At 36.0% G+C, this 24,791-nt stretch overlaps 1 protein-coding gene across 6 annotated transcripts in view; it reads right to left on the bottom strand.

Annotated features, from left to right (window-relative positions):
- SCAPER (S-phase cyclin A associated protein in the ER) overlaps positions 1 to 24,791 on the bottom strand; it is a 168,168-nt gene that overhangs the window by 110,826 nt on the left and 32,551 nt on the right. For 5 of the 6 annotated variants that reach the window (XM_080396856.1, XM_080396857.1, XM_080396861.1 and 2 more), the window contains 11 exons: positions 23,899 to 24,015; positions 20,224 to 20,384; positions 12,641 to 12,903; positions 11,986 to 12,210; positions 10,256 to 10,426; positions 9,689 to 9,764; positions 9,090 to 9,207; positions 8,666 to 8,777; positions 8,064 to 8,204; positions 5,138 to 5,293; positions 1,798 to 1,940 (listed from right to left, as the gene is read on the bottom strand). In XM_080396856.1, the coding sequence (XP_080252982.1) occupies positions 1,798 to 1,940; positions 5,138 to 5,293; positions 8,064 to 8,204; positions 8,666 to 8,777; positions 9,090 to 9,207; positions 9,689 to 9,764; positions 10,256 to 10,426; positions 11,986 to 12,210; positions 12,641 to 12,903; positions 20,224 to 20,384; positions 23,899 to 24,015 (1,683 nt within the window). The remainder of the gene's footprint in view (positions 1 to 1,797; positions 1,941 to 5,137; positions 5,294 to 8,063; positions 8,205 to 8,665; positions 8,778 to 9,089; positions 9,208 to 9,688; positions 9,765 to 10,255; positions 10,427 to 11,985; positions 12,211 to 12,640; positions 12,904 to 20,223; positions 20,385 to 23,898; positions 24,016 to 24,791) is intronic. The other variant, XM_080396858.1, reaches the window with a different exon arrangement.

Genomic DNA, 24,791 nt, shown 5'->3' with positions numbered 1-24,791 from the left:
AAAAAAGCCCAGCAAAACAAAACATCAAATGATACCCCAAGGTTCCACCAGAACATGGAAGGGACGTTTACAGCCACCTTCCTGTCAATCTCACCTCTCCCGTAACTTCCAAATCAGGACACCTTGAATCCTTCTCTAAACCTACTATGTTAGAGAAACCTCAGAACTGTTATTAATAAAAAAAAATGACCCTGAAGCCATTCTGACATAACATAATCACCAGATTGTAGGGCACCACACATACATTCTCTCCTACTCTTTCCCAAAATTACAAAAAAAAAAAAAAAAAAAGAAAGAAAACAACTCTCTTGTATCATCAGCATCTGCAAAGGAAAACAAATTAAGTAAGGTACTGCAGTATCAAGTACAAAGCATCTGAAAACTGAAGCACTGTACTAACAAAGGCAAATGGAAACTGCCGTTCTTCATGTCATACTGAAATAAATGGGATGCAACGAAGTAAAGTGGCAGATTTAAAATTTATTAAACAAAGAGCCAAGAATTACAAGCCTTGAGCCTTTAGACAAGTTCTAACTGTAGAAGACCTGAGAAGGCAGGTTTCAACGGGACAATTATCTCCCATTTGCTTACTGTGAGGGTTTCCTCAAATTTCAGAGAAACATAGAGGCCTTACACATGCAGTGTCTTATCTTCCCTAAAGTTCATAACCAAAATTCTCCCTGTCAGTCCTAATCTCCCTCAAATGTCTGTGAATGAGAATAAGATACTGAAGGATCCCTTCCAACTCCTATCTCATTGTGACTCTGGCTCAATGTATTGGGGAAAGGTCCAGTCCTTGAAGTTCTGGGCAAGGCCACAGATCCAATCCACAATTCATTAAATATCTACTTGAGAGTTGAATATCTTTATGATGTCAAGCTAGGATTACTCATGCCTTTGGAAGATGAAAGAAAGTGAGCAATAAATTTCTGAATATTTTACTTGGAGGGGGAAAAAAAAACCCAAAAAACTCTTCAAGACAATTTTGAAGAAAAGCTGAGACAATAAAAATGTTTGAAGAACCACTAGCGAACACTTCTTGTCATAGGAAAAACATAACTTCTATTTAGGTTTTATGCTATGCTTGTGGCAGTGGAACTGTAGGGAAAGGGAATAACAGGAGATGAATACAAATAGAATTTGGCAAATTAAACAACAAGCAGAAAGCAGTTTTCCTGAATCAGACTTCAAAGTAAACCCTTCTCACATGCTGCAATTCCACCCAACAGTCATCCTCTCTGTACCTCATGTTTTGCTCAAAAGAAAGAGAGAGAAAAGCCCATATGAAAAACCTTTACAAACTTGATTATGGGCAAAACGAAACCAAGTAGTTAACAGGCAGTAGAATTAATGAAGCCTGGTTTCCCAGCTTTGCACTTCACAAATGTAATCTCTGGTGTCTACAAAAAGGTGAACTCAAATTGATGCCAGTAAGTACAAAAGTTACTGGAGAGTGGAGGATATGGGGAACATGGTGACATTAATCTTGCTTCCTTTGGAAACTAAGCTAAAATATGAAAAAGGAAAACTATTAAAAGATCTTGTAAGCAATAAAACTAAGATTAATATAATAAAATATATCCTTGCATGTTATATTGTGCATGTATCTAAGGAATACAAAAATCTATTACAGAATTTATGACTACTCACCTGACTTTCTTTCAAACCATTTATCAGGAATATCATCTAATGTTACTTTTTAAAATACTAAGCCTGAAGAGTTAAGAAGGTACTATTGTCATAGAGAAGCTGCAGTTTGCTGAAAAGGGTAGGGAAGTACAAAATTACCGCAGTTACCTGGCCCTCTCCCGTGCTGCATCTTCTCGTGCTTTTTCTTTCTCTTGCCTCTGCTGTTCAATTCGTGCTTCTTGTTCTTTCCTCTTCATCAGCAGCTCCTCAACTCGGGCTTGCCGTTCTGCTTCTAGGGCTCTTTTGCGCTCCTAGTCATAAAGAAATAAATTCTAACTTTTCTTTTAGGGCAAAACCAAAAAGGAATTAACAGAAATTGGTTTTTAACATCTGCTTATAGAATTTTACCTTACTTTCATGATGGAGTGAGAACTGCAATTTTATTAGAGGAATATTATGCAAATATAAGTATATTCAGAAGCTTGAACATACATTGAAAGCACGGTTGTATGAACTAAGCTAAATATTAATCAGCCATATATTTTGTTCTTCCTGAGAAAAGTCTATCCACTATGAAAGCTTATAAAACTTGTTCAATAATGACAGCATTTGAAAAAAAATTTAACATCCTACAGGATACAGGTAATGTAGAAGTAACATATGCTCCCATGGAATATTAGTATTTAAATTATGACTCTGAAACTGAATGATATTATAAAACAAAATTGATTCTGACAATTAATTTTTGTGCTCTCACTGAATATGTGATTTCTCTCTCAATATTAAATTTTTACTGGTCTCTGATTAAGAAACTATATGTGGTATTGTAAACCTTTCTGACAAAGTGGCTATACTTCTACCAGCAACAAATGTAAAAACAGATCATGTTTGAAACCTCAAATTTAAATGTAAGACATTTATGAGTGGACATTAAGTCAGTGAGTTTTACTAAGGGGAAAAGTGTTATTTGGTTTAAAGTCTGGGGAGAACTAGATTTTAATGGGTTCTTCAACTAATTTTACTGAAAAATTAGTCTGTTTTGTATGACAGATTAAATGAAAAACAGATATTTAAATAAATTTTAAAATATACAATATGTAAATATATATGTTATATATAATTATATCTCAAGACATATGTATATAAAATTACATATAACATCCTTGCCACAAACTCCAATACTGTAAACACACATCACTACATTAGCAAATAAATTATCTTCCTTTCAGGAGATTGTATGAGATTCCATTAGCACAAACGAAAACTTGCTGGAATTACGAACATTTTTACACAGTTAAATGAGGGCCCTGCATTCTTAAATACAGGCTTTATAAAAATGTAGACATATGAAAAGCTGAAAACATTACCCTTTACGCTTTATTCAAGCAATGAAGAACTACAAAAATAAGTGAACTTTTTGTTTCACGCACAGCATTTTATATAAGCAAATGTGATGTTAACTTCACTGTCTTCACCTTCACAGGCAACATAGCTTGGTAATGGATAATCAAAACTGTGGCTTTTACAGTAACCATATTCTTTCCTGCATAATGTTTCAGTAATAACATTGCACAAATTCATTAATTTCCTTCTTAATAAAATAAGTAAGACAAGATATGGCATGCTTTAGTACAACTGTACTATAAAATTACCAAGAATACAAACTGTTTTACAGAATACACCCAGTGGATCATAAAAAAATATTAGTTCTCCTGGACATTCCTTACAAAGACCTATAAGGCTGCATTTGAAGATGTACCAGTATAGCTTGCAGATTTTGGATAAGGTACCAGTGCTACTAAATGGAAAAGCAAGTAAAAGCTAAAAAAATTAAAAACTTTAGTAGATTTTGTAATTAAAAGTTAAAATAAGCTTGATGGAAGGAAAGGTTTAAAGGTGAATCTGCAGAGTTTAGTGTCAGGGAGAAGCAAGTAGACTTTACTGAATGGATATGAGAAATACTTGAGGTCAAGAAAGACATTGCTCAGTTAGATAAACAGAAGCACCCCAGTTTCCATAGATACTGAAATTTTATACCAGTTTAAGAAACTTTGTGACTTTAAATTACGCTATTCCATGAAGTCCATCACTGTTACAGTAAATATAAAGTAGTTATGTTTAGAGGTGTGTTCTCCCAGTGGTTTAGGAGGTTTTGCATGAAGTCAAATTCCTATTTATAGGCCTGAACTCGCATCATTCACTGCAGTTCACTTAAGTGGAATTATTTGTTCGTGGTTATACTAACTGTTAAAAGTTTTTATACAGGAGTGGGGCCAACTCCACAACAATGCAGGAAAAGTTTCCTTGAGAGGTCAATACACATAGTTCCATAGAGGACGGTCAGGGAAGCTACATCATACCTCGAAATATAAGGCTTTGCTCAACTGTTAAGCAACTTGGGCCTTGAAAAAGCATAGCAGGAAGCATCAGCTTGATCCTTTGTCTGGCAGAAAGGATACGGAGAGAACAGCGTGGTCCTAAGTGGGATTTAGCTCTGAAAGCCTGTCTGCAGCATTTGTTCTAGTTCAGCTACCAGCTTAAAAATGCCCTAATGCCTACACAACCCAGGAAAGGACTAAAAAAAAGGCAAAGACACGAAAGAGTCAAAAAAACCCCAAATACCAGAAAGGGACTCCAGGAAAACTGCATTCGAGAATAAGGGAGTATGAATAACTACAAAAAACAGGATCACTGAGATCAGGTTTTTCACAAACTACGTGGAAGGGTACTTCTCACTGATAACACAATCAACCCTTGGAAATCCGCTAACTTTTAACAATATATTCTCTCAAGAAGAATATTATCCGGCACTTTTAGAGTACCTTCTGTCTCAAAAATGGCTTCTGAGCCACTTCAATAACATGCCCCATTTTTCAACAAGGAGGCAGTGCCAAGCAGTAGCAGGTGATTCTAAGTTCTGGCACAAGCTGGATTCACAGGTGACCTGCCTTCATGGTGATCTGAGGTTATGTATAGAGAAATAGGCTGTGTTTACATCAAAAGAAAACTTATGTTTTAAATTCTAACACAGAGAACAGTGCCAAAAAAGTGGATGCATGGGCTGGAAAACCTTAGTATTGGAATGCTGTATTAAAAAAAAAAAAAAAAAAAAAGGAAACAAAAAAATCCAACAACCCCAACCAACCCACACCAGGATTCCAGGAATACAAATACATTTGCATTGTGGTTTTCACGGATGCTGTGAAAAGCATTGTAATTATGACAGTAGGTATATGATAAGGAATATTTTTCCATTTCCTCTCTCAAAGTTTTAAGTGTTACCAAAACGTAAGAATTTTTTTAAGCTTAAGACATGCATGAATCATCTACCCAACAGCTATAATACCTCTGCTATAGAGGTTTTAAGGTGTACGTTTCTCTTTCTTACTACTGAAACATTATAATCATACTTTTCTGAAGTTGAACAAAGGAGGCAAGAAAGCAACAAAGATGGCAAAAATGAAAAACAAATATATATTTCATTGTCTCCCTGACAGATGCATTATACCTGAACTGCTTCATCACGTGCTTGTTTCTCCTCTTGTCTTCGTTGACGCTCTTCTTGTAATTCATTTAAGCGTTGTTCATATTCTTTTAGTTTATTCAATACATCGTGACGTTTGTTCTGAGCTTCTAAGGTGTTTATAAATGCAATTTCATTTACCTGCAAATAATGAGCAAGTGTGAGAACAGATATGAGAAGCTGCAATCAGTTTCATTCTTAGGGAATTCCATCCATTTGTAATTATCCATTTGGTAATTAAACTGATGTGACGCTTCTCCAGAATCGGTTGGAAAACTACCATGTTGCAAGTAAGGCTTTGGTTGTTGCGTTTTTCTGTTTGTTTTGTTTTGGTTGTTTTGTTTGGGGTTTTTCTTGGGTTTTGTTTTGGTTTGTTTGGTGTGGTTTTTTCCAAAAAGGATAGCCCATGGAATATAAAAACAAGAATTTAACTGTATCAGAAAACCAAGAAACTCTGGGTAAATAACCAGGAAAATCTCAAGTCTTCTCAGCAATGAGAATTAATTAATCTATTCTCTCATTCACCAGAAGTGGAATGCCAAGACTCAGCTGGATAAAGCAATAAAATACTAAGTGCTAGTAGAATCCAAACAGGTCCTTTGATCCAACTTTAAATATATGGGTGCTTACCAAAAAATGAACAAGCTCACTGTCTTAGTATTTCTTATCATTATAGCCTATTTCACAAACATACGTACTATTTTTTTCAACCACTGGACAGTGCATTACACAATAATAAAAAAAAAAGAAAATACCATGAAAAGGCTGTCTTAAAAGTACCTCAATGTGTATACTAAAAATACCAAACAATATGCTACTACTAGGTTCAGGAAGGTAATTGTTATTTTGTCCTCACTATGATGCTGCTGAACACAGTTCTTGTCATCTTTAGGCTTTTAAATGCATATGCTTTAGAAACTTATCTGGATGGGAAAATTAAACTCTTCACATTGATTTAATAAAACCAAAATTTTAGAACTAAAGTTACTGAGGAAAATCATAAAAATTTATCAGCTATAAACCACTCAAAACCTATGACTGAAATAGAAATTCTTTTGCTGTACTCAAAGCCCTTGCTCTGTCTGAATTCACAAAAGAAATGAGTAAAGAGAATATACACAGATGGACGACAACAACAAGTCACGTAAAAGGTGGCAGGACAGTATTTATTGCTTTGTTTACTGACTGGAATCCATTTACAGAATTTTCAGTGAACTAGTAAGCACTGGGAATTTAGATCACCAGCTGGGCAGCAACAGCTACCATGATCTTCAGCTATACTACTCATCAGCTATTTCTCTAAAGCCTTCTGGCCCTATTAACCTTTATTTCCAGAACACAAGAACCTCAAGAGGCAGCAGATCTTACACATTTAAACACACACAATACTGGAAACATCTGCTTGGCTGGGGAATGACGGCAAGTGTGATTTAGTTAATATGATTATAGAAGTGACAACAGTGTAATGAAATAATAATGAAGGTATGCTAGAGTGAATTAGGTAATCTAGTTTTAATCCAAAAGGCAGAAACAGCAACTAAGTAAAAAACCAAAATCAGTTTTTTTGTACTTGTCTTAAATACGGATGAACAGCTGCATCAATCACAGCTGGGATACAAGCTCATTATATACTGTAACATTTTAGTTTTAAGGAACTGCATGTATCTTTCTTTACATGGAAAAAAGTCTTTAAAATACTTCATTCCTGTTGTGGTGGTTTTGGCTGCGATAAAAGTTGATTTTCTTCACAGTAGCTAGTATGGGCTGTTCTGGATTTATGCTGAAAACAGTGCTGATAACACAGGATGTTTTAGCTACAGCCGAGCAGCGCTTACACAGCGCCAAGGCCTTTTCTGCTCCTCGTCCTCGTCCAGCAGGCAGGGGGTGCACGGGGGGCCGGGAGGGGACACGGCCGGGACGCTGACCCCAGCTGGCCCAAGGGCTGTGCCACACCGTATGATGTCGTGCTCAGCAGTAATACGAGGGGGAGGTTGGTGGGGGGGCCGCTGCTGAGGGACTGGCTGGGCATCGGTCGGGTGGTGAGCAACTGTTTTCATTTGCACCTCTTGTCTGTCTGGGGTTTTATTTCTCTCTCCCTGTTATTTGCCTTTTCCTCACAATTTTCTTTTTCTCCAACTATTAAACTGTTTTTACCTCAGCCCCCGAGTTTTCTCACTTTTGCACTTCCAGTTCTCTCCCGTCCCACCAGTGCTGGCGGAGAGTGAGTGATGGCTGTGTGGTGTTTAGTTGCTGGCTGGGGTTAGACCACGACAATGTTTATCAAAGTAATACGAATAAGGTAAACCCAGGAGTGTTCCTCAAGTGCTCATTTTACAAAACTGCTTACTAAAGTCAGAAAAGCATTGAAAAAAATACTTATTTTAGAATAACTGCCATGTGCTAACTATGGGTTTCTGTTTGTTTCTAAGTGTTTAACAATATGAGGGGTACAAAACACAGCAACAACTATTGCTTCAGGACACAGAATGCTGGATCTAGAATGGATGTGTAACAAAGAAGGGCAACGAGCTCTCCGCACTTCTCATTCCACATGTTAGAAAACAGAATTAATAATCAGGTAATTTACTCCTTCCAGAAGGACTAGTTAATATCAAAAATGTTGCCATACCCTGCGTGAGGAACAAAAGCAGCAAAACAACTATCAGCTCAAAATTTCAACCCACCTTTTCTTTCAGTCCAACACACCATGATATCTAGTAACAGGTAATTAATTTTAAATTCATATCAGAGAAAAACTGTCCGTTTTAGAGACTGGCATTTATCCAGTTCACTGTTCACACATGTTCGTATCTAACTTGCAAAATCCTTTACAACCTACTCATGAGCACTTTGAGGTACAAAACATATACAACTATTAAAACACCTCCCCTTTAAAACAAAGTTAACTTACCTTAGCTTCTTCCTCCTGTGCTTTTTTCACAATTGCTTGTAGCTGCACTTCACGTTTGAATTCTGCATGGAGTAATTTTTCCTCCATCATCCTGCGCCTTTGATCTAGTAATTCTTCTTTCCATTTCCGTACGTCTTTCTCCTATATATCAGCGAATTGATCACTAATACAGTAACTGAAAATACAGCCTTTTTCCTCATAATTTTCTACTATTTCAAGCTTTAAAGTAATGAAACATTTTGATGCCCTAAACAAGCCTGCATTGAGTTTAACCCAAAGGACTCTGATTTGCTAACTGCTTCAGTTTGCTGAATTTTAGCATTTGTGTTGGATACACACAACACATTTCTATGTTTATCACACTTCCCTGAACCTGAGTCAGTATGTCAGCAACACTCTCACATAAGTTCATGATTTGAAATAATGATTTCTTTAATGTCTGTGATGCACGAGTCACCTGTGAAAACTATGTGAACTAAGACTCAAAAGGAAAATTTCATTTCACCCCTAATGTTAATCTCTTAACACTTCTAGACTATGTGGAAACAAAAAGCTTTTCTGAAAGGCAGCAGACCAGCTCCCCTGTATTACAGAAAACTTACCCTCTCCAGTAATTTCTGAAGCTTCAGTGTCTTTTCTTCACGTAACTTTTCTCTCAGCTGTTGAGCTTTCATTTGTTTCTCTTCATGTTTCTTTTTTGATTCTGCTATTGTTCTTTTAATTTAAAAAAAAAAAAAAAAACAACAAATGAGCAAAGGCAAGTTAGACAGCATTTACTGACAGTGTTGCAAACATTTCTATGTCCTTTTCAGTAAGCGAAAACACACAGGCCACTGGAGAGCAATTGTTTCCCCTAAATGCAAATACTGGTCTTCTAGTCTGCAAGTGTTACATACTGCACAATGTATCACAAGCCTAGTTTGGTTCCTGTAACACTTTCACAGAATTAAACTAGATTTATGAACAGTTTCACACAGCCGTTGCTTGTTCTCACTGGCTAACTGAGACAGGTAACAACTCTAAAACCTTTTGCGTGATGGTGACGACAGTTTCTCATGCATGTGTATTCCATGTCCAGGCGGACGTGCAGGCTCTTCTTCCACTCTGTCTCCCCAAGAATTACTCTGGCGCCATGATTCACGAGCTGTACAGGAAGAAAACACACACTCTGAATAATGCAAACACACTCTGCTGGGAGAAGTGCAAATAATGAGGCTTAGTTCATCTTGAAGTTCTCTCTCAAATGGGTTCTCTTAAGCCTACATAAGGTGCAAACACAGGCTGAAGCATCTCTAATCCCTGTGCATTTTCAATGCTTAATGATTTTATTACACTTCTATTGTAATGCCAAGATAAAACTGGGTAACAAATTTTAAAACTCTAATAGAGAGACAGGGGAAGACAGCTGAAGAATAAAGACAAACACAGACAGTTTGAAGACACAAATCCATCTTTTCTAAGGAAATAACATAAAAATAATATAACTTGGAATAGTATTTGGAGATCCTGCAATATTCTGAATAATTAATAATATGCTGAAACCTTAACTAGCCATCAGTAAAATGGGCATTCTTCTAAATTTTGCTGTCATTTCAATGTAAGCACAGTAGTATGTGAAAGTTTACCTTCATAATCTGCCAGAACGTCATTCCAATCCATAGACATACCGCAGAAAGATATGCTTCCATTGCCCATACTAGCCTGAAATTTAATACAATCTAGACAGTAAAACCAAACTAATTTGCAGGTGTACACACATACTAAGCAGTGCCAGCTCAGCAACATTCAGCAATACTTCCAAACTGAACTAGCCATCCCAAAGACAGACCCTGTTCCTGTTGCTTCTGACAGTAGAAATGGAGACTTCTGCTTCTAGCTCCTGTGTGGTAGCAATGAAAATAACAAATCCCAGGTCTCCCAGTGTGGCACACAGCACTAAAATTTATGTACTATGTATGTAGGCAGCAGGATGACCACTGCATCAGAGGACTCCGTACCACTCAGCAGCATTGTGCTGCTGCTAAATATACCTTAGACAGAATGGTATGATTATTACATGACACCATTTACTTTATTTGCAAGTAGAACAGGTTACATTAATGCAAAAATGAACACTAAAATTCTATATTCATAGTCCACTGACATCGCAGACAGCTTGAAATTGGGTACTTGAAAATAAACAGAACACTCACAGAGAAATCGCTATCATTGTCAGTCTCGATATTAATGTCATTGTTTTCCTCCGCTTCGATCTCTCTAGTTAATTGCTCTTCTTCTGCAATAGCACTAGCAATGGCTTCTTCATTTGCCTTTTCCAGGCGATCTGCTAACTCTTCTTTCTTAGCAAGGACTTCTGCCATAGACTGCAGGAAACACCACACCAGAGAAAAACCCAAAATCAGCAGCAGGCACAGGAAAGTGGTTTCCATATAGTTAATATGAATATTTTGTTCAACTTCTAATAACTTGTAGTTCCTTTACTGCTGTATTTTGTGAAGTTAATTGAAATATAAACCCCACTAAAACGGTCATCAACTATCAATTCATTTAATGGCTACATGAAATGCTTATGAAATTAATTATCAGTCACATCATTGCAAAATGTATTACATGAACACTGTCATTAAAAGCAATGAAGGCAGTTCTTCCCCAATTATTCTTTTAAATACCTGGTCTTAGGGACTAAGCAATGCATACTCTTACAACATTAATGACATGCCCTGCTGTTATGTCCAGAAAAGGAATCAGGCTGCAAAGTGTAACTTAAAGATGAAAATGCATCTGCAGATGAACTGTATCTGGAAACTTTACTGTAGTTTAAACCAGTGGAATCTCAGGCTATACTTGTTTTTCAACATGAATGACAAGATAGATAGGCAAGAACATAAGTCTGAACATGCTGACCGATTGATTTTCCTTCTTTAACGTCCAGTATTAACTGGTTCACTTCCACTATGGCTATGAAACAGTGTGCCACAATACACAAATCCAAGTGTTCAAAGCAATCTGATCAGGAGTAGTAAAATGCGCACAAGAGACACAGATCCCACCAAACTGTCAGCATCCTGAACCGTTAATAATAGAGAATCTGAAGCAATGTTGGTGTATGAGATGCTAGAAATTTGTTCTAAAAAGAAACAGATATCTGACTTGGAAATTACCTAGCATGAGTCCAGTTTATAAAAGACGTTAAAGGGAAAGCAATTTACAGGAAAATTTCTGCAAATCAAGTTTTTAAACTAGTTTATGAAAAAAAACAAGCCAAAACATAACCTGAAAGTATAACCTGGATTTTACATAGCATTGCTGCAATTCTCCACTTAGACAATCCCCGTAAAGCAGACACACCTTGAAAACTGCCAAATTCTATAGACGAGAAAGGACATTCTTTTTGGGAAGCCACATAAAAACAGAATATTGACCTCACATTTGTTGCTTAAGAATGGCATTCATCCAAATTGCTAGTTATATAGGAAGACCCAAGAGGGCAGTTCAGCTAGCTTAGAAGGCAGAGGTCTACCCTTGTTGCTAACAGAATCTTGATATCCCATGTGTTTCCAGTTTAAATAATTAGCAAAACTGGAGTAAGAATTTAATGAGTGTGACTTAAAATGATTGATAGTGGAAGGAAATGAAAAATTATGCCAAACACATGTAAAAACATTATGAGAGCACAAATGTCTTTATTCCAAATGAAACATTTATATCCTTCTAGTTTAAGTTCAGAAACTTTACTGGAATTAAATCCTATCACTAAAAGTATCTGTGCAACAAACTATTTTTTCTACAGTACATACCTTATAGAGTTTTCCATAATTTCTACAGCAGGCTAACAATAAACACAGAATGAGAAAACTAAGCCTTGTGTTTATTATTTATTCAGAAATCTTACAGGATTTCTTACCAATCTGGCAGCACTCACATTTGAAATATCTGAGGGATCCATTTCAGTTTCAGTTTTAGCTTCTTCCTTTTGATGCTGGTCTGTAGTATCAGCAATTAGTGAGGAAGCTTCATTAATCTGCAGAGTTTTTGAAGTACAGTCAGTATTTTTGAGAACCAGAGGTGTCTCAGAAACTGTTTGTAAGGAATCTTCTTGCAGTGGTGTGCCAGTGGTCCCATTGTCTTCTGACACATGTGCTGTGAACTAACAAGAGGCATTTGCAAAATTAACACAATGTAACATAATGATTTTAAGTCACAAGAGTCAAAGGGTTTCAAAAAAGCACCTGGCACAACCTTACAGTGAGTGATGCAAGTAACTCCATGAAATTTCAGTTGCTCATAACTTTGCAGAAGTTGGACCTTTCTACTAGAAATCTTCTATGTATGTGATGTGCCTAATGCTGAGTTTTTGGAAAACACAGGGAACCTGTCTACAGCATTGTAAAATATGATTCATCGCATGATTTTTAACTTGCCTATATGTGCCAGCATCCATAAAGGTAACTGAAAGCCATTACTTTTAAAGCCTTTTCCAGTCTGGTTAGTGAGTAAAAGCTCTAGACAGCACTACCTTTCAAAAATGCTCTGAAGAAAAAGTGCAAGGTTAGGAAATGGTTCAAAATCGTACTGACCTGAGTCCTTTCAGTAAGAGGACCTTCACACTGATGTAAAAGACCTTTCTGCACAAGCTCTATGCTTTTGGATGCACCACTGTCAGTGAGCAAACTCCCAGGCTTATTCTCTGATGGTGGTGACACGGCATTTTCTTTGTCACTGTCGCCTTTGGACTTGAGTGAATCTGCAGCTACAGGAGTTTTTGTTGCCAAAGCTGTGGATCGAGATCGAACAGGCCTTCCACGCTGAACTGTTTCCCAGCCCTCTGCATCTTTTCGATCTACAGAAAAAATAAAACACCCCATTCTAAGAAAGGAAGACTTACAAATAGAAGTATTATAAACAACTATTTTATCACAGTATTACACAAGTTGTGTGAGAAAAATTTTCTCTTTAAAAATCAGTACTAAAAAAAAATATCAATTAAATATTCTTTAGAAAAGCTTTTTACTTCAAGGATGTTATCAGTTTCACAAACACTGAACAATTCTATTCCTGGGACTTCTGTTACTTGGAGAAGCTAAGCTAGTCGTACAAAGCCATGTGAAAAATGGCAACACGTACTTAAGTTTTTCATGCCTATGATGCTATTTCACGAGATGCTCAGCACAACAAAAGTAACCGCACTTGCTCTTTGCAGCAACAATGATGTTAGAGGTCTTTTGTGAAACTGCTAATCTCTGCAAGTACAGACCTAATTGCACGTCTTAGTAAGGCAAGTTCTGGACAGTACTTGCCACACTATTCTTCCAGAAATGTTTTCTTTACTTTTACCATTTGTTTCATCTGGATAATAAAAGTACACTAATCAGTGTCAGCTTTTGGAAAATATCTTTTCCTGGATTCCAAGAAATAGCAAAATACTGGCAAGTGGCAGTGCAAATTGAAGGAGAAAAGAGTGTTTTTCTTCAATTTACTTTGATGACTAAATAGCTGTTAAATACAACTTGCTGATCAACATTTCTAATATCTAACCTTGGTACGTACCTGAAAAGTCTTCAAACTTACAACTGTTTGCCTAAAGTATCAGGTCTTAAGTGTGATCAGATTTCTAGAATGTCAAGGTGAACCCCCTTCTCCATATATAACATTTTTGTGGCCAGCAATTCATATCAGCATGTAATCTCCCCATCTTGAAATAACTCTAGGCGATTCTTTTGAGACTTGATGGTACAACTGAATAGTGTGAAAGGTAAGCTCACATGTGGCTATTTGCTGAACAAAAGTTCTTGCTAAAACTCAAGCCCTAACTATGCACAAATTTTCCCATATACTTTTGGCATAAACTATTTTTAGGATCATTCACCTAAAAGGAAAAGTGTGGGAGATTGTTTTTACCTGGAGGAATACAGAATCAAAACCCCAACACTAAATCTGCTTTACAGAGGGGAAAAAAAATCTAGAATAGAACAGAAGCTGTATAACCAAATTAATTCTCTAGGTATTTCTAAAGCTTTTTACTAACAAAGACGGACCTGTAGCTCAGGCATGAAGATCAGAGCTCAAACATTAAAGTATAACATAAATATGAACAGGAATGAGTCTACTTGGTTGTCAAAAAATGTAATTTGAAACACCCAAGGGTGGTGAGAGAACTGAATGATCTGTGTATTATGATGAATTGCACATTGCCAATTTAAAGACTAGCTTAAAACTTGCAGTTCTAGAGTTTTGATTTTTAAAGCAAAATATAAAGTGTTTTTTTAAAAAAAGTGTTACCTTCTCTAAAAATACCAACTGCTTTCAGTAGGAACACATGATGGTTAGGTTATAAGATGTGAACCATCTTTATGGACTGTCAATAACATATATATGCAAGTCCACACACTCACAGGGAGATGACAGCGCAAAAGACTTTTTCCTCCTTTCAGAATATGTATGTTTATTTTAAAAGCAATTTACAGTACATAGAAAGGACCTGTCTTAACATTAATTGTCACAGTCAAAAGCCCTTGAGTCTTTTTACATTTCCCTCCAGGGCACATGTTTCTGGCAGCTCTAAAACAAGTACCAACACCTTACACTAGAACGCTGGACTACAAAGCGGCAAAGTGGCAGTCATAGGACTGTCAATAAAAATGAAGATTATTTTAGGTAAAAGATAAAACCATTATACCTACTGGACTAAATGACCTTTACGTGGACTTGAACTGATGTTCAGCTGTTTCAACATCAGCAGTAATCAGTAAACTGGAAATTAGCCTAAACCAGAACTAATGGCACTTCCATACTTTGCTACTCCTGGCATGTAGCGTTTCACAAACATTAAGTGCTAACAACTGGGTTCTTTTAACATCTCATGATGAAACACAGCAGCCTAGACCAACAGCCAGTGTAAATCATGAGTCTCCAGTGAATTTGACAGGTTTTACTGAAATTTATCTTAGCTGAGCAGCTCATGCAGTAGCTGCATTTATGTAATTATATAATTGTTTACAAACCTTAACATCACTGATAATACGACAAACGCAAAAAGATAATTCAATTTGATATTTTACTGTTGAAATTTTTTACTCTAGAAAACTCACTGTGTATTTTAAAGCAAACAAAGTTCCAAAATTTTGTGTGAATGTCTATAGCCGATCTCTTCAGATTACTGATGGTAACCAGAGACAGCATACCTCTGCAAAATTTTTTTCAATGTTCATTCCTCCTATGTGCACTTGCATAGGCTCCAGTATGCACTACTGATTAAGAGAGGGGAATGGCAGTCAAAACCGCACAGATTATAGGTTTTGGTTTACCACAGACTTTCTATCCAACCCCTGTAAGCAACTGTGGCTTTATTTTCATTTCTTCATCTTTATATGGAAAAAATATTATTACCTACAGGATCAAGTGATAAAAACATGTTATTACCCTCTCAGAGACAATCTTATCTCCAACAATGCTATAGGGTATAGGGGTTTAATTCCACAAGAATCACAAACAGATTTACTGCAGAAAGCTCCACACATGCAGCCTGTGTAGAATATGGCCCTGCATCACATGGGACAACAAGGACCAATTCAACCCCTTGTATATCACAGCTGCTCCTACCCCACTGACCTTTGTAATTGGTAGGACTACAAATATTTTGCTGTATATAGCTTGTGATAAAATTTGGCCAAGAAATATCCCTGGCAAGCAACCACTTTACTGCAGCAGACTTCCGGATTGCGATTCTTTTTGCTCATCATTTGCAAAACAAGACTGTTGCAAGACTTCACTTCTTGCTCTGAAAACTGAAGTAAATTCTTACATAAGGCATCTTTTTTACATTAAAAAAAGATCAGGAGATATGCCCTAAAGACAATCTTAGTAAGATCTACATAATAAGAGATACTAATCTTTTACATATCTTGATAATAATTGTACTAATATCTTCTGATATCTACTAGTATTGACAGAGGTTAATTCTAAATAAATAAATAAATAATATATATTCTTGCCTGCCTTGTCTAGTTGATTCCTTGTTTCATTGCATATTTCTTAGTACTTCAAAAGAGTAGAATTAATCAGAATGAAATTATTCAGAGCACATCAAAGCCATAATCACACTTACTACCATAGGAATTAAACTTTTAGTAAGAACCATACATGTTCAATTTTTGGTCTGTATTTGTTCACTTCAGATTCATAATAATTACTCAAGACTCATCCAATTATTTTAACAGCACAGAAATACTTGTGTTTGAAAGAATATTGTTTGGTGAATTCTTTAAATGCAAAACAGTTTCTAACGCAAGCATGCATTCAGACTGTTGAAACATTTGTAACCAGTTTAACAGTTTTATGCCATCTGATAGCTAGTTGTGCACAAGAAGTTACTTTTTCATTTTAATTCAACTATCAATTTAGTATTCAGTCATTTCCAGACATGTTTTTAACAAGAAGCTTGCAAACCTAATTACAGTTATTGACATTAGATTACAAAGTTCTTAATCTGAAGCAAATTTAATACTCAGCAGGGCATCACCCCTTCTTCACTTTTTTTCCCCCCAAGTCTGGAATTCTTTTCATATAGCCCAGTAGCCATCTCCACATACTTCGTATCACATGCAGGGTTTGATTACTCCCAGAGTTTTGTTAATGAATAATTCATTTGACTACCTTGATCATTCTCTAGTTTCACTTGAACTTCCCTGTCCCTGCTTGCTCTTGTATTACATGGAAGTGACAAGCCATCTGTTATCTTGAGCCCCTCACAGTCACCACGGCCTTATTCTTTCATAGTTACTCCATCTGGAAAAACTGGCCAGGCAGCCTTGCTGGCAACTTTAATAAAATAAATCTAGACAAGTATGTGCAAAACTCTTACGAGTTCTACCTCAGGAGATACATGTCCCTTCTTAAAAATTTACTTGAAAGTAATATCCTACCAACGCCTATTTGACCTTCCCCACTCAGTACTAAACTTCAGTCCGTTTTTTGTTTTTTTTTTTTTAATCTGAAGTAGTATTTCTGTATTCAAGAGACACTTTGGAAAACCATGATTACTTGAGAATCTGGAAGCAGATCTAGAAATAAGAACTCAGCTGAAACAGTTACAGAGCAGAAAACGTAAAACCCAGAACAATAAAACAAATCAAACACACAAACAAAAAAACTCAAACCAAAACAGAGAAAAGGTAGTGGTGCAAGAAGTGGTAAATTTACAAATCATAACAAGAGATGGTGAGTTAATAGGCAAGACTTGAGAGATATTAATTGTCTGGCTGCTTTTAATGGTCACTTCAAAATATCAGGGGAGGGTTATATAAAAAAAGAGAACAAATGTAAAATTTACAACAGAAACTGTGCTTAAGAATTTGACAACCCAGTCCAGAATAAACTATCCTTTGCTGTCTGTGGTGACATTCCTGCAATTTGTTCTTGAATATTGAGAAGTTACGCATGCTTCCACAAGATCATGTGCCAGCATGTTTGAGCCCAGATGAGGACAGTTAGAGGATTCTATGTCCTGCAAAGTCTGAAGTCTTACGTACATTACAAAGAACATTATTCACAACTATGGGAATGAGTAATTAATACAGGAATTAATACATGATGATGATGATAATAATAATAACAACAGTAACAATAAAAAAATAATACTACATTTCAAGTATGGCAACAGAAAAAAACCCACTGGATATTTCTGAGAAGTTTACATGTTCCTGACTGCCCTTTCTCCTAAGTTATGTAAAAACAATAAACAATTGTTTTAATTGTAAGCACCTACTTCCAGTCTTAATGTACACTCTAAACTTGTATAACCTGTCTCACCTCTTACCATGAGCACCTGGGAATTCACTTCATGCTAGGCAGTTACCTCTGTGTACTACTGTTACTAAACCAATCTTCTCTTGCCGTAAACTGGTCAGACAGCAACAACTAGACTATGCTTCATATTGTAGAAAACACTCAAGCACAAATGACAAAATTATTTTTTTATTAAAATAGTGAGGGTAAGTTTAGTGAGGGAAATTAGGTAAGATGATTTAACCGCATGTAATTATGCATCCAGAAAAAAATAATTTAAAGAAGTATCTGGAAAAATGTATGTTTCCTATCTCCCTAAGGACTTATATTTAGTTAAATTTGGAAATTCCATCAACCGTGAAACAGGAAACTGTATCATACCACTCATTCACTTCACAAAACCATTGTGAGACCTAATGATAATGCTGCTGGGAAACCACTGGAGAAAGTGTTTTAGGGGAATCTTGCCACTGTAAGCCCCAGCTGGGCTTTAGGGTGGGCAAGAGAGCACTCCAGAGGGGCAGGAGGAATCCTCCCTCCCACGAGGCCTCCGTGTACCTAACAGCTGTGAGCGCATGAGCTGGTGAACAGGCAGAGCAGATGATACACAAGCCTCCTATCTGCTTCAATAATGCATGTGAAGAGCCTCTGTGACTCCCTTTGAGTAAACTTCACAGGTTCTCTTATGCTCCAATCAGTGAGGTTAATTCGATTTTACCAAAGTGATCCTAGCCTCCGCACAAAGGATAACATGCTCCTAAAGAGAATTTGATTACAATTCAGTCATGAGAAAATCACTGAAATTCTCCAATGTTGAATTTCAGAGGTAAGAGATTCTTAAGAATAAACAAAGCCTCTAGAAGGAGTGACTGTTATTTCTTAAAATGAAATGTTTCAAGTCTGAATTGTATAGTACATTTTATTTTGAAAATTGCTGAACACTTATAAGCCAGTAGGTACTACAGGACCTAAGTTGTTTCACTCTTTTTGGTGCTTATCAGCTGCAGGCAATGGCCAATAAATCACAGCACCCTGACTCTTCAGCCATTTAAATGCCTAAAACTAACATGAGGATAAGGTCCTTTGTTTCCCTTTTAGCCTCTTAAAAATACGTTATCCATACAGAAATGCAGATCAGTTTTATCCCCTGTATAACTAATAAAATTCTCCATACAAACAGGAATCCCTAATAAAGGTGTTTTAACAACAGCTTGGAGTCCGTCACTTTAATATGAGCAATAATCAACAGGAAAAGGTTTCATTATGAGTAGCTTCAACTACTGGCAAAAATTAAAAGTGGAATTACACCTTCAGTTAGCGTTGAAAACAGCCAAACTGCTACTGTTCTCTAACCAGCTTACTGCAACTACAGACAGCAAGATACTCCCTCAAGCAAACAGCATAAATCAATTCCCACTCAATCAATCATTTTTAGAATATGGTTTTGATTGTTCTTTTCTAAGCATAAGACTCGCATTCTACTGAACTCACTTATGTTAAATTGCAAGGCACTTGTACAAGGCATTTTAGTTCCATAGTATACCACAGGTGTCCAAACCACTACATACGACTTCTGTTACTACTAGGTTGAACATACAACTATGTTAAATTAATATATTCTCTTCCAGTAATTTTTCTTTAAAAAAAAAACCCCAAATTATGAACATTTCTTTTTCATTTCTTTCGGAATATCCTTTTCTACATTCTGCCTGCTGATTTTGCAGAAAGTCATCTGGGACCACACATGAAAAAAATAAATGGAAAAAAAGTATCTCTGAAGACAATCCCAGGGTTTCAGCATGTGCAAATAAACTAACTTTGTAACCCTAAATGGTAAAGGTTTTTTTATGTCTACAGCTAAAAAAATCTCTTCTAGAACAAAAGAGCCCGCATCAAGCATTCTCCAAGGAGAATCTTTGGAGAAACAATTCATAACTTAATGTGGCAACTCTTGTCTTCAAAGAAAAAATGACCAGTTGTTACTTGAACACTGTTCTAATAACATCATCTCCCAGGGCACATAAAACCATCTTGAGCTCTTTTACAGATTCCTGGACACATACTATTCTTTATATTGTTAAGCCATTCCAAACTGCACAGTCAGATTGTTAGTTTGTGACCAAAGACCTTTCATTTCTCAGGGTATTATATACTAGTATTTCAACAGATCAAATTCTAGCTAGTGGAAACACAGTGGAATGTTACCTACGCATGATAACACAACTTTTTCAATTGAACTATTACAATGTAAGGCTGCATTGATATTTATTTCAATACTTAATTTAAGCATTGTATTTTGCAAAATTACACTTAATTTTTGTTTGAAAATAGGTCATCACACTCTGTTTACACCACACAGTTTGTGAAAATAACTTGCCATTTTTCCGCGATGACTTCTGTACCGGAGGTGGCATAAAGGTTTGTGCTGTTGCTAGCTCAGGACTGGCAGCTTTAATTCCATGATTGGCTTTTACCTTATCAGCCCAACTTACACCAGAAGGAGCCAGGCGTGTTGCAGAAATTGTCACTGCAGGGTTCCTAAATGAAAGTCACAGCTCTTTTTAGCGTCCAATCAAGTAACAGAATGGTTCATTAGAAAACTTTATCAGGACACTTTCTACTTAATCTTGGCGTTCAATGACTCAGGCTGACAGCTAGTTCCAAAAACCTACCTGCCTCCTTTTCTCTTTTCTTAGTTTATAAAAATTAAATTTGTAGTTCTTGAACATTAAAGCCTCAGTAGATTTTTCATCAGTAAAATCCTTGTAAATTCAACTCATGAAAAAAAGTAAATCTAACCACAGAAACAAGGATGTAGCAATAAATCAGCAGGTGGGATGTTCTGTTTTTTGGGTTTGGTGTTGTTGGTTTTTTTTTTTTCTATCAGGTAACTATCTCAATAGCCTATTACATGCTCCCAGTCACAGAAAAGTCAGAAGACAGAAAACAGTGTTGCACCTGGACAAAAATCTGCAGGTGAGATTCCTTATGTTTAGTAGTCAATGAAACTAAATTAACAAGCAGCTAAACGCTCAGATTAAAATTTCTGACATGTTAAATGACAGAAGAAACATGCAACACACTAGTGATGGAAAAACACCACAGGAAACATTCTCTGATACCAAATTTTGAAATCATAGAAGCAAACATATCTTGAGTATTTACAGCCAAATATAACACCTCTTCTTCCTGGGTCCAGCCTATTTCATCAATGACCTGTATAGAATAGGCTGCAACCATTACTAATATGGAGTCTAACAAAGCATATGGGCAGGAAGTCAAAAAACGTGCAGGTTTAATTGTAAATGTAGATCAACACAAATCCATAATGTACTTTGTTCCAAGGTGAAGGAAATAAAGGAACAGATCTCTTTTCTATTACCTACTCAGCAAAAATAAATTGTAAATCTAGAAGGCCATTCTATTAACTTTCAGAAAGGTCCAAATAACACTGACCACCCAAACTTTGAATTTCTGGATGGACAGAACTGCAGTGACTGTTTAATTATTTTATTTTGCTTTTTGTAAAAAAATTGTCATTTTCTGCACACGGCTTAAAGCTATATAGGGTTTTGCTCCACTTAAGTGAATGCAAGCAAAATTTAAAATTGCAGAACGGTAATATTCAAGAAGCACATATTCAAGAACTGTCCAATTCTCTTTTGTAACAAGTCATTTTATCTACGACCATACAACTGATTTCTCTTCCAAGCTTTACAACACTCATTAAAATAACCCAACAAATGCAGCTGTCTCACTAGCTAAAGCAAATCAAGGACAAAGAAAATGAGATCTTACAAGTTTCAAATAAACAGGTAGAAAAACCCCATATAACTTGACTGTTCACTGACTTTAACCCCACCGAGACATCAGTTTGTCATTATTTCCTGGGTTTATCAAGTCAGCCGTCAAAAAGAACCCTATCAGGAATAATTCCACAAAATATAAAAATGTGGCTGATTGGTTTGTTTGTTTTTAATAATCCCCATTCATCCTATGGGGATGCAATACAACTTCATAGGAGGAAACCAGGAGGAGGCCAAGCCCTGTACCCTAACAGTGCCATACAGACCAGCAAAGAAACTATCAGAACCATGTGCCATCAGAACCATCAGAACAACTTTGCCTTTTGCATACTCTCCAGGTTGCAGCAATTTACACTGGAAAGTTGTTGTAATTTATTAAACAATCTTTGTGTTTAATAACAAGAGATAGACTTTAATCTTTGTGATACGAATTTCTGAAGTCATTTATGCTTTTGGCATCCAAAGCATTGTATAGTAACAAATTCTACATACTAAGTCTTGAAAAACACTTCTGTCATTTTAAGGTTAGTGTTTAGTCATTTCAGTTAGTATTCCCAATTCCTTTTCATGAAAAATAATGAACAAAATTTTCCTACTCATCTTCTCTGTAAGTGATTTTACTTATCACAGCCTTCTTGTTACTTCTTCTCAAAATTATTTTCTTTCTGTATTAATACTGTTGGATACTTCTGATTGTTCCCATTTCCAGTTTCTGTACTTTTCCTACTTTTTCTATACTGCTTTTGGGAGAGGTGAAGACGACCAAAAGTACAAGTTGTTCACTATGAATTTCTACAGTGGTACACCACCACCTTCTCTTCTGTCCTCTGTTCCTTTCCTAATAATTCCTAGCACACAAAAATTTCCATAGTACCAGTATGACAAAACCCTTATTTTTTATCGCATTTTCTCAAACACACACAAAATACTCTTATTTGTCTGGCGCTGCCCTGCTTTGAGACACACAAGCAGACTAAGACAGAAGAAAAAGTCTGCAAGTCTGATGGATAGAAAACTCATCTTGTTATTAGCTGCTTTAACACACGCAGTTCATAATTATCTCCTGCGATGGTGAATAAAACAGCTCCAGCAACAACAGCAACATGTAATTACATTCAAAAAAAGGCTTAGCATAACTTTGTTACGCTGAGCTTCTGTATTTATATTAATGTTAAATAAATAATAATTAAATATTTTAATACACGAATATAAAAATAATAAAATTAAATAAATATTAATATTAAAAATATTACTAAAAATAAAAGAGCACTGATTTCCACCAGATTCTAATTTTTCATTAGACTACTTCTGCATATTTTCTCCCCATCATCATGTATTTAAGCAGATAGCTCTGAAATGTCAGATCAGTATCAATACGCACAAAGAGATCAGCACCACTGGACCAGTATTTCCAAACACACTTTGTAGTATGTTTGTAGAAATATTTGATATTCAAAATTTAAAAGAGCTCAATACTCAGAGGTACTGACCAAATATTCTAATAGTATATCTCAGCTATTTTAACCAATACAAGAGGACATTGTAACCACTTACAAAACAGAATAGCATGTGCTCTAGATGCCAACAAACATGAATGAACTAAAAAACACGCCCTGAGAAAGATTTAAATTGGATATGTAATAGGTGCTCTCTAGAACTGAAACAGCACCAGACAGTCCTGCTCTAAACTGGTGTTTATGCAACATTTTTGCTGAACTGCTTTCAAACCACCACCTTTTCACAAGTAAAAGATGCTTTTTTGTAGTACATAACATGCTCTACATTTAAGTACTATCAGTTTTGCTATTCATCAGAATCATTATCTCACTTTACATTCACTCTTTTTGACCTATATTTAACTTTTGCATATGCAGTTGGCCATTTGCATTGCATACACTGCCAATTTTAAAATGCCAATTACAGACAGTTCAACCTCTGTTTTGCAGTGGGAAAACATTAAAGTATTAAAATGATAACATGAAATATACTTATTGTATTTTATCTTCAGGTCTTTGGAGCAACCAGTAATTAAGTAATTTTTTTACTTCATTATATAAGTCCCTGATAGGATTTTCTTTTACAGATTATACGCTTTTCTTTCATAAATGCAAATAATTGCATATAGGACTTAATAAACAGCAAAACAATATATTGATTACTATAGAAAAATACTATGACCACAAACTCTGCTTCACATGAATCCTTAAGTTAGCGTTAATAAACTTATGATCTGGTTGGTTTCATACCCAAAATTTAAACTTCTTCGAGCATTTGATGTCACATTAATTCTATCTGTTGATGGACTCGGAATCACATGGCGTCCTGGAGACATTTTCTTTACTTCCCAGGCTAATGAAGTAGGTCTGCAAATTCAGGGAAGAGAAATTTTAAAATAAAATTTGCAATAACTATTCTTCTACCACCTTAAAGGAAAAACAGCACCAACAAATGCAATGAAGTATTAATGAATACTCTTGAATTTAATCATACATCTTAGCAATTGTTTCTACATCAACTCCAAGACATATTAGCCAGACCCATATAAAAAATAATGCATACTCTCAAGACTACAATGCTAATTTAAATGTCAGTGTGGGACCAAACATCAAACCAAGCAGTTACAAGGAAGGGATTAGGCGTAGGACTGGAAACATCCTCTAGTTCAAGTGACAATAGCAATGCACATAAAAGGCCACAGTCATTTAAGGTATCCTACGCTTTCTCACTCTGGGGAACAGAGCGTTCAATGCAGTTCAAATGCTGCTTTGGTTAATACAGGTATCAAATACCTCCAGTACACAGAAAACTTTAGAACTAACCAAATGCATCACCATCTACTCCTCCTATTATTCTACTGACATACAAACTTTGTCAGCAATAACATTTACTGATAAATGTATACTTGCAAAGATAACTGAACAGGCTGACTTAAGTTAACTGCCACCAACCTAAAAAGTTCTCATCCAAACACAGTTTGAAGCAGAAGCCAGGATTGCAGTTTCATCATGCATCCCTTTGAAGCTGATGCTATTTTTTCATTTTTAACTCTTACTCCTGAAGCTGATTACATGAAAATTACAACTGGCAATTAAAAACAAAACCAAACTTGTAGAACCCAGTGCTGGTGAAGACATTCTAA

The sequence above is a fragment of the Falco punctatus genome (assembly GCF_963210335.1).
Source record: "Falco punctatus genome assembly, chromosome: 7".
NCBI classification, from domain to species: domain Eukaryota; kingdom Metazoa; phylum Chordata; class Aves; order Falconiformes; family Falconidae; genus Falco; species Falco punctatus.
This window is presented reverse-complemented; position numbering and strand designations above follow the sequence as displayed.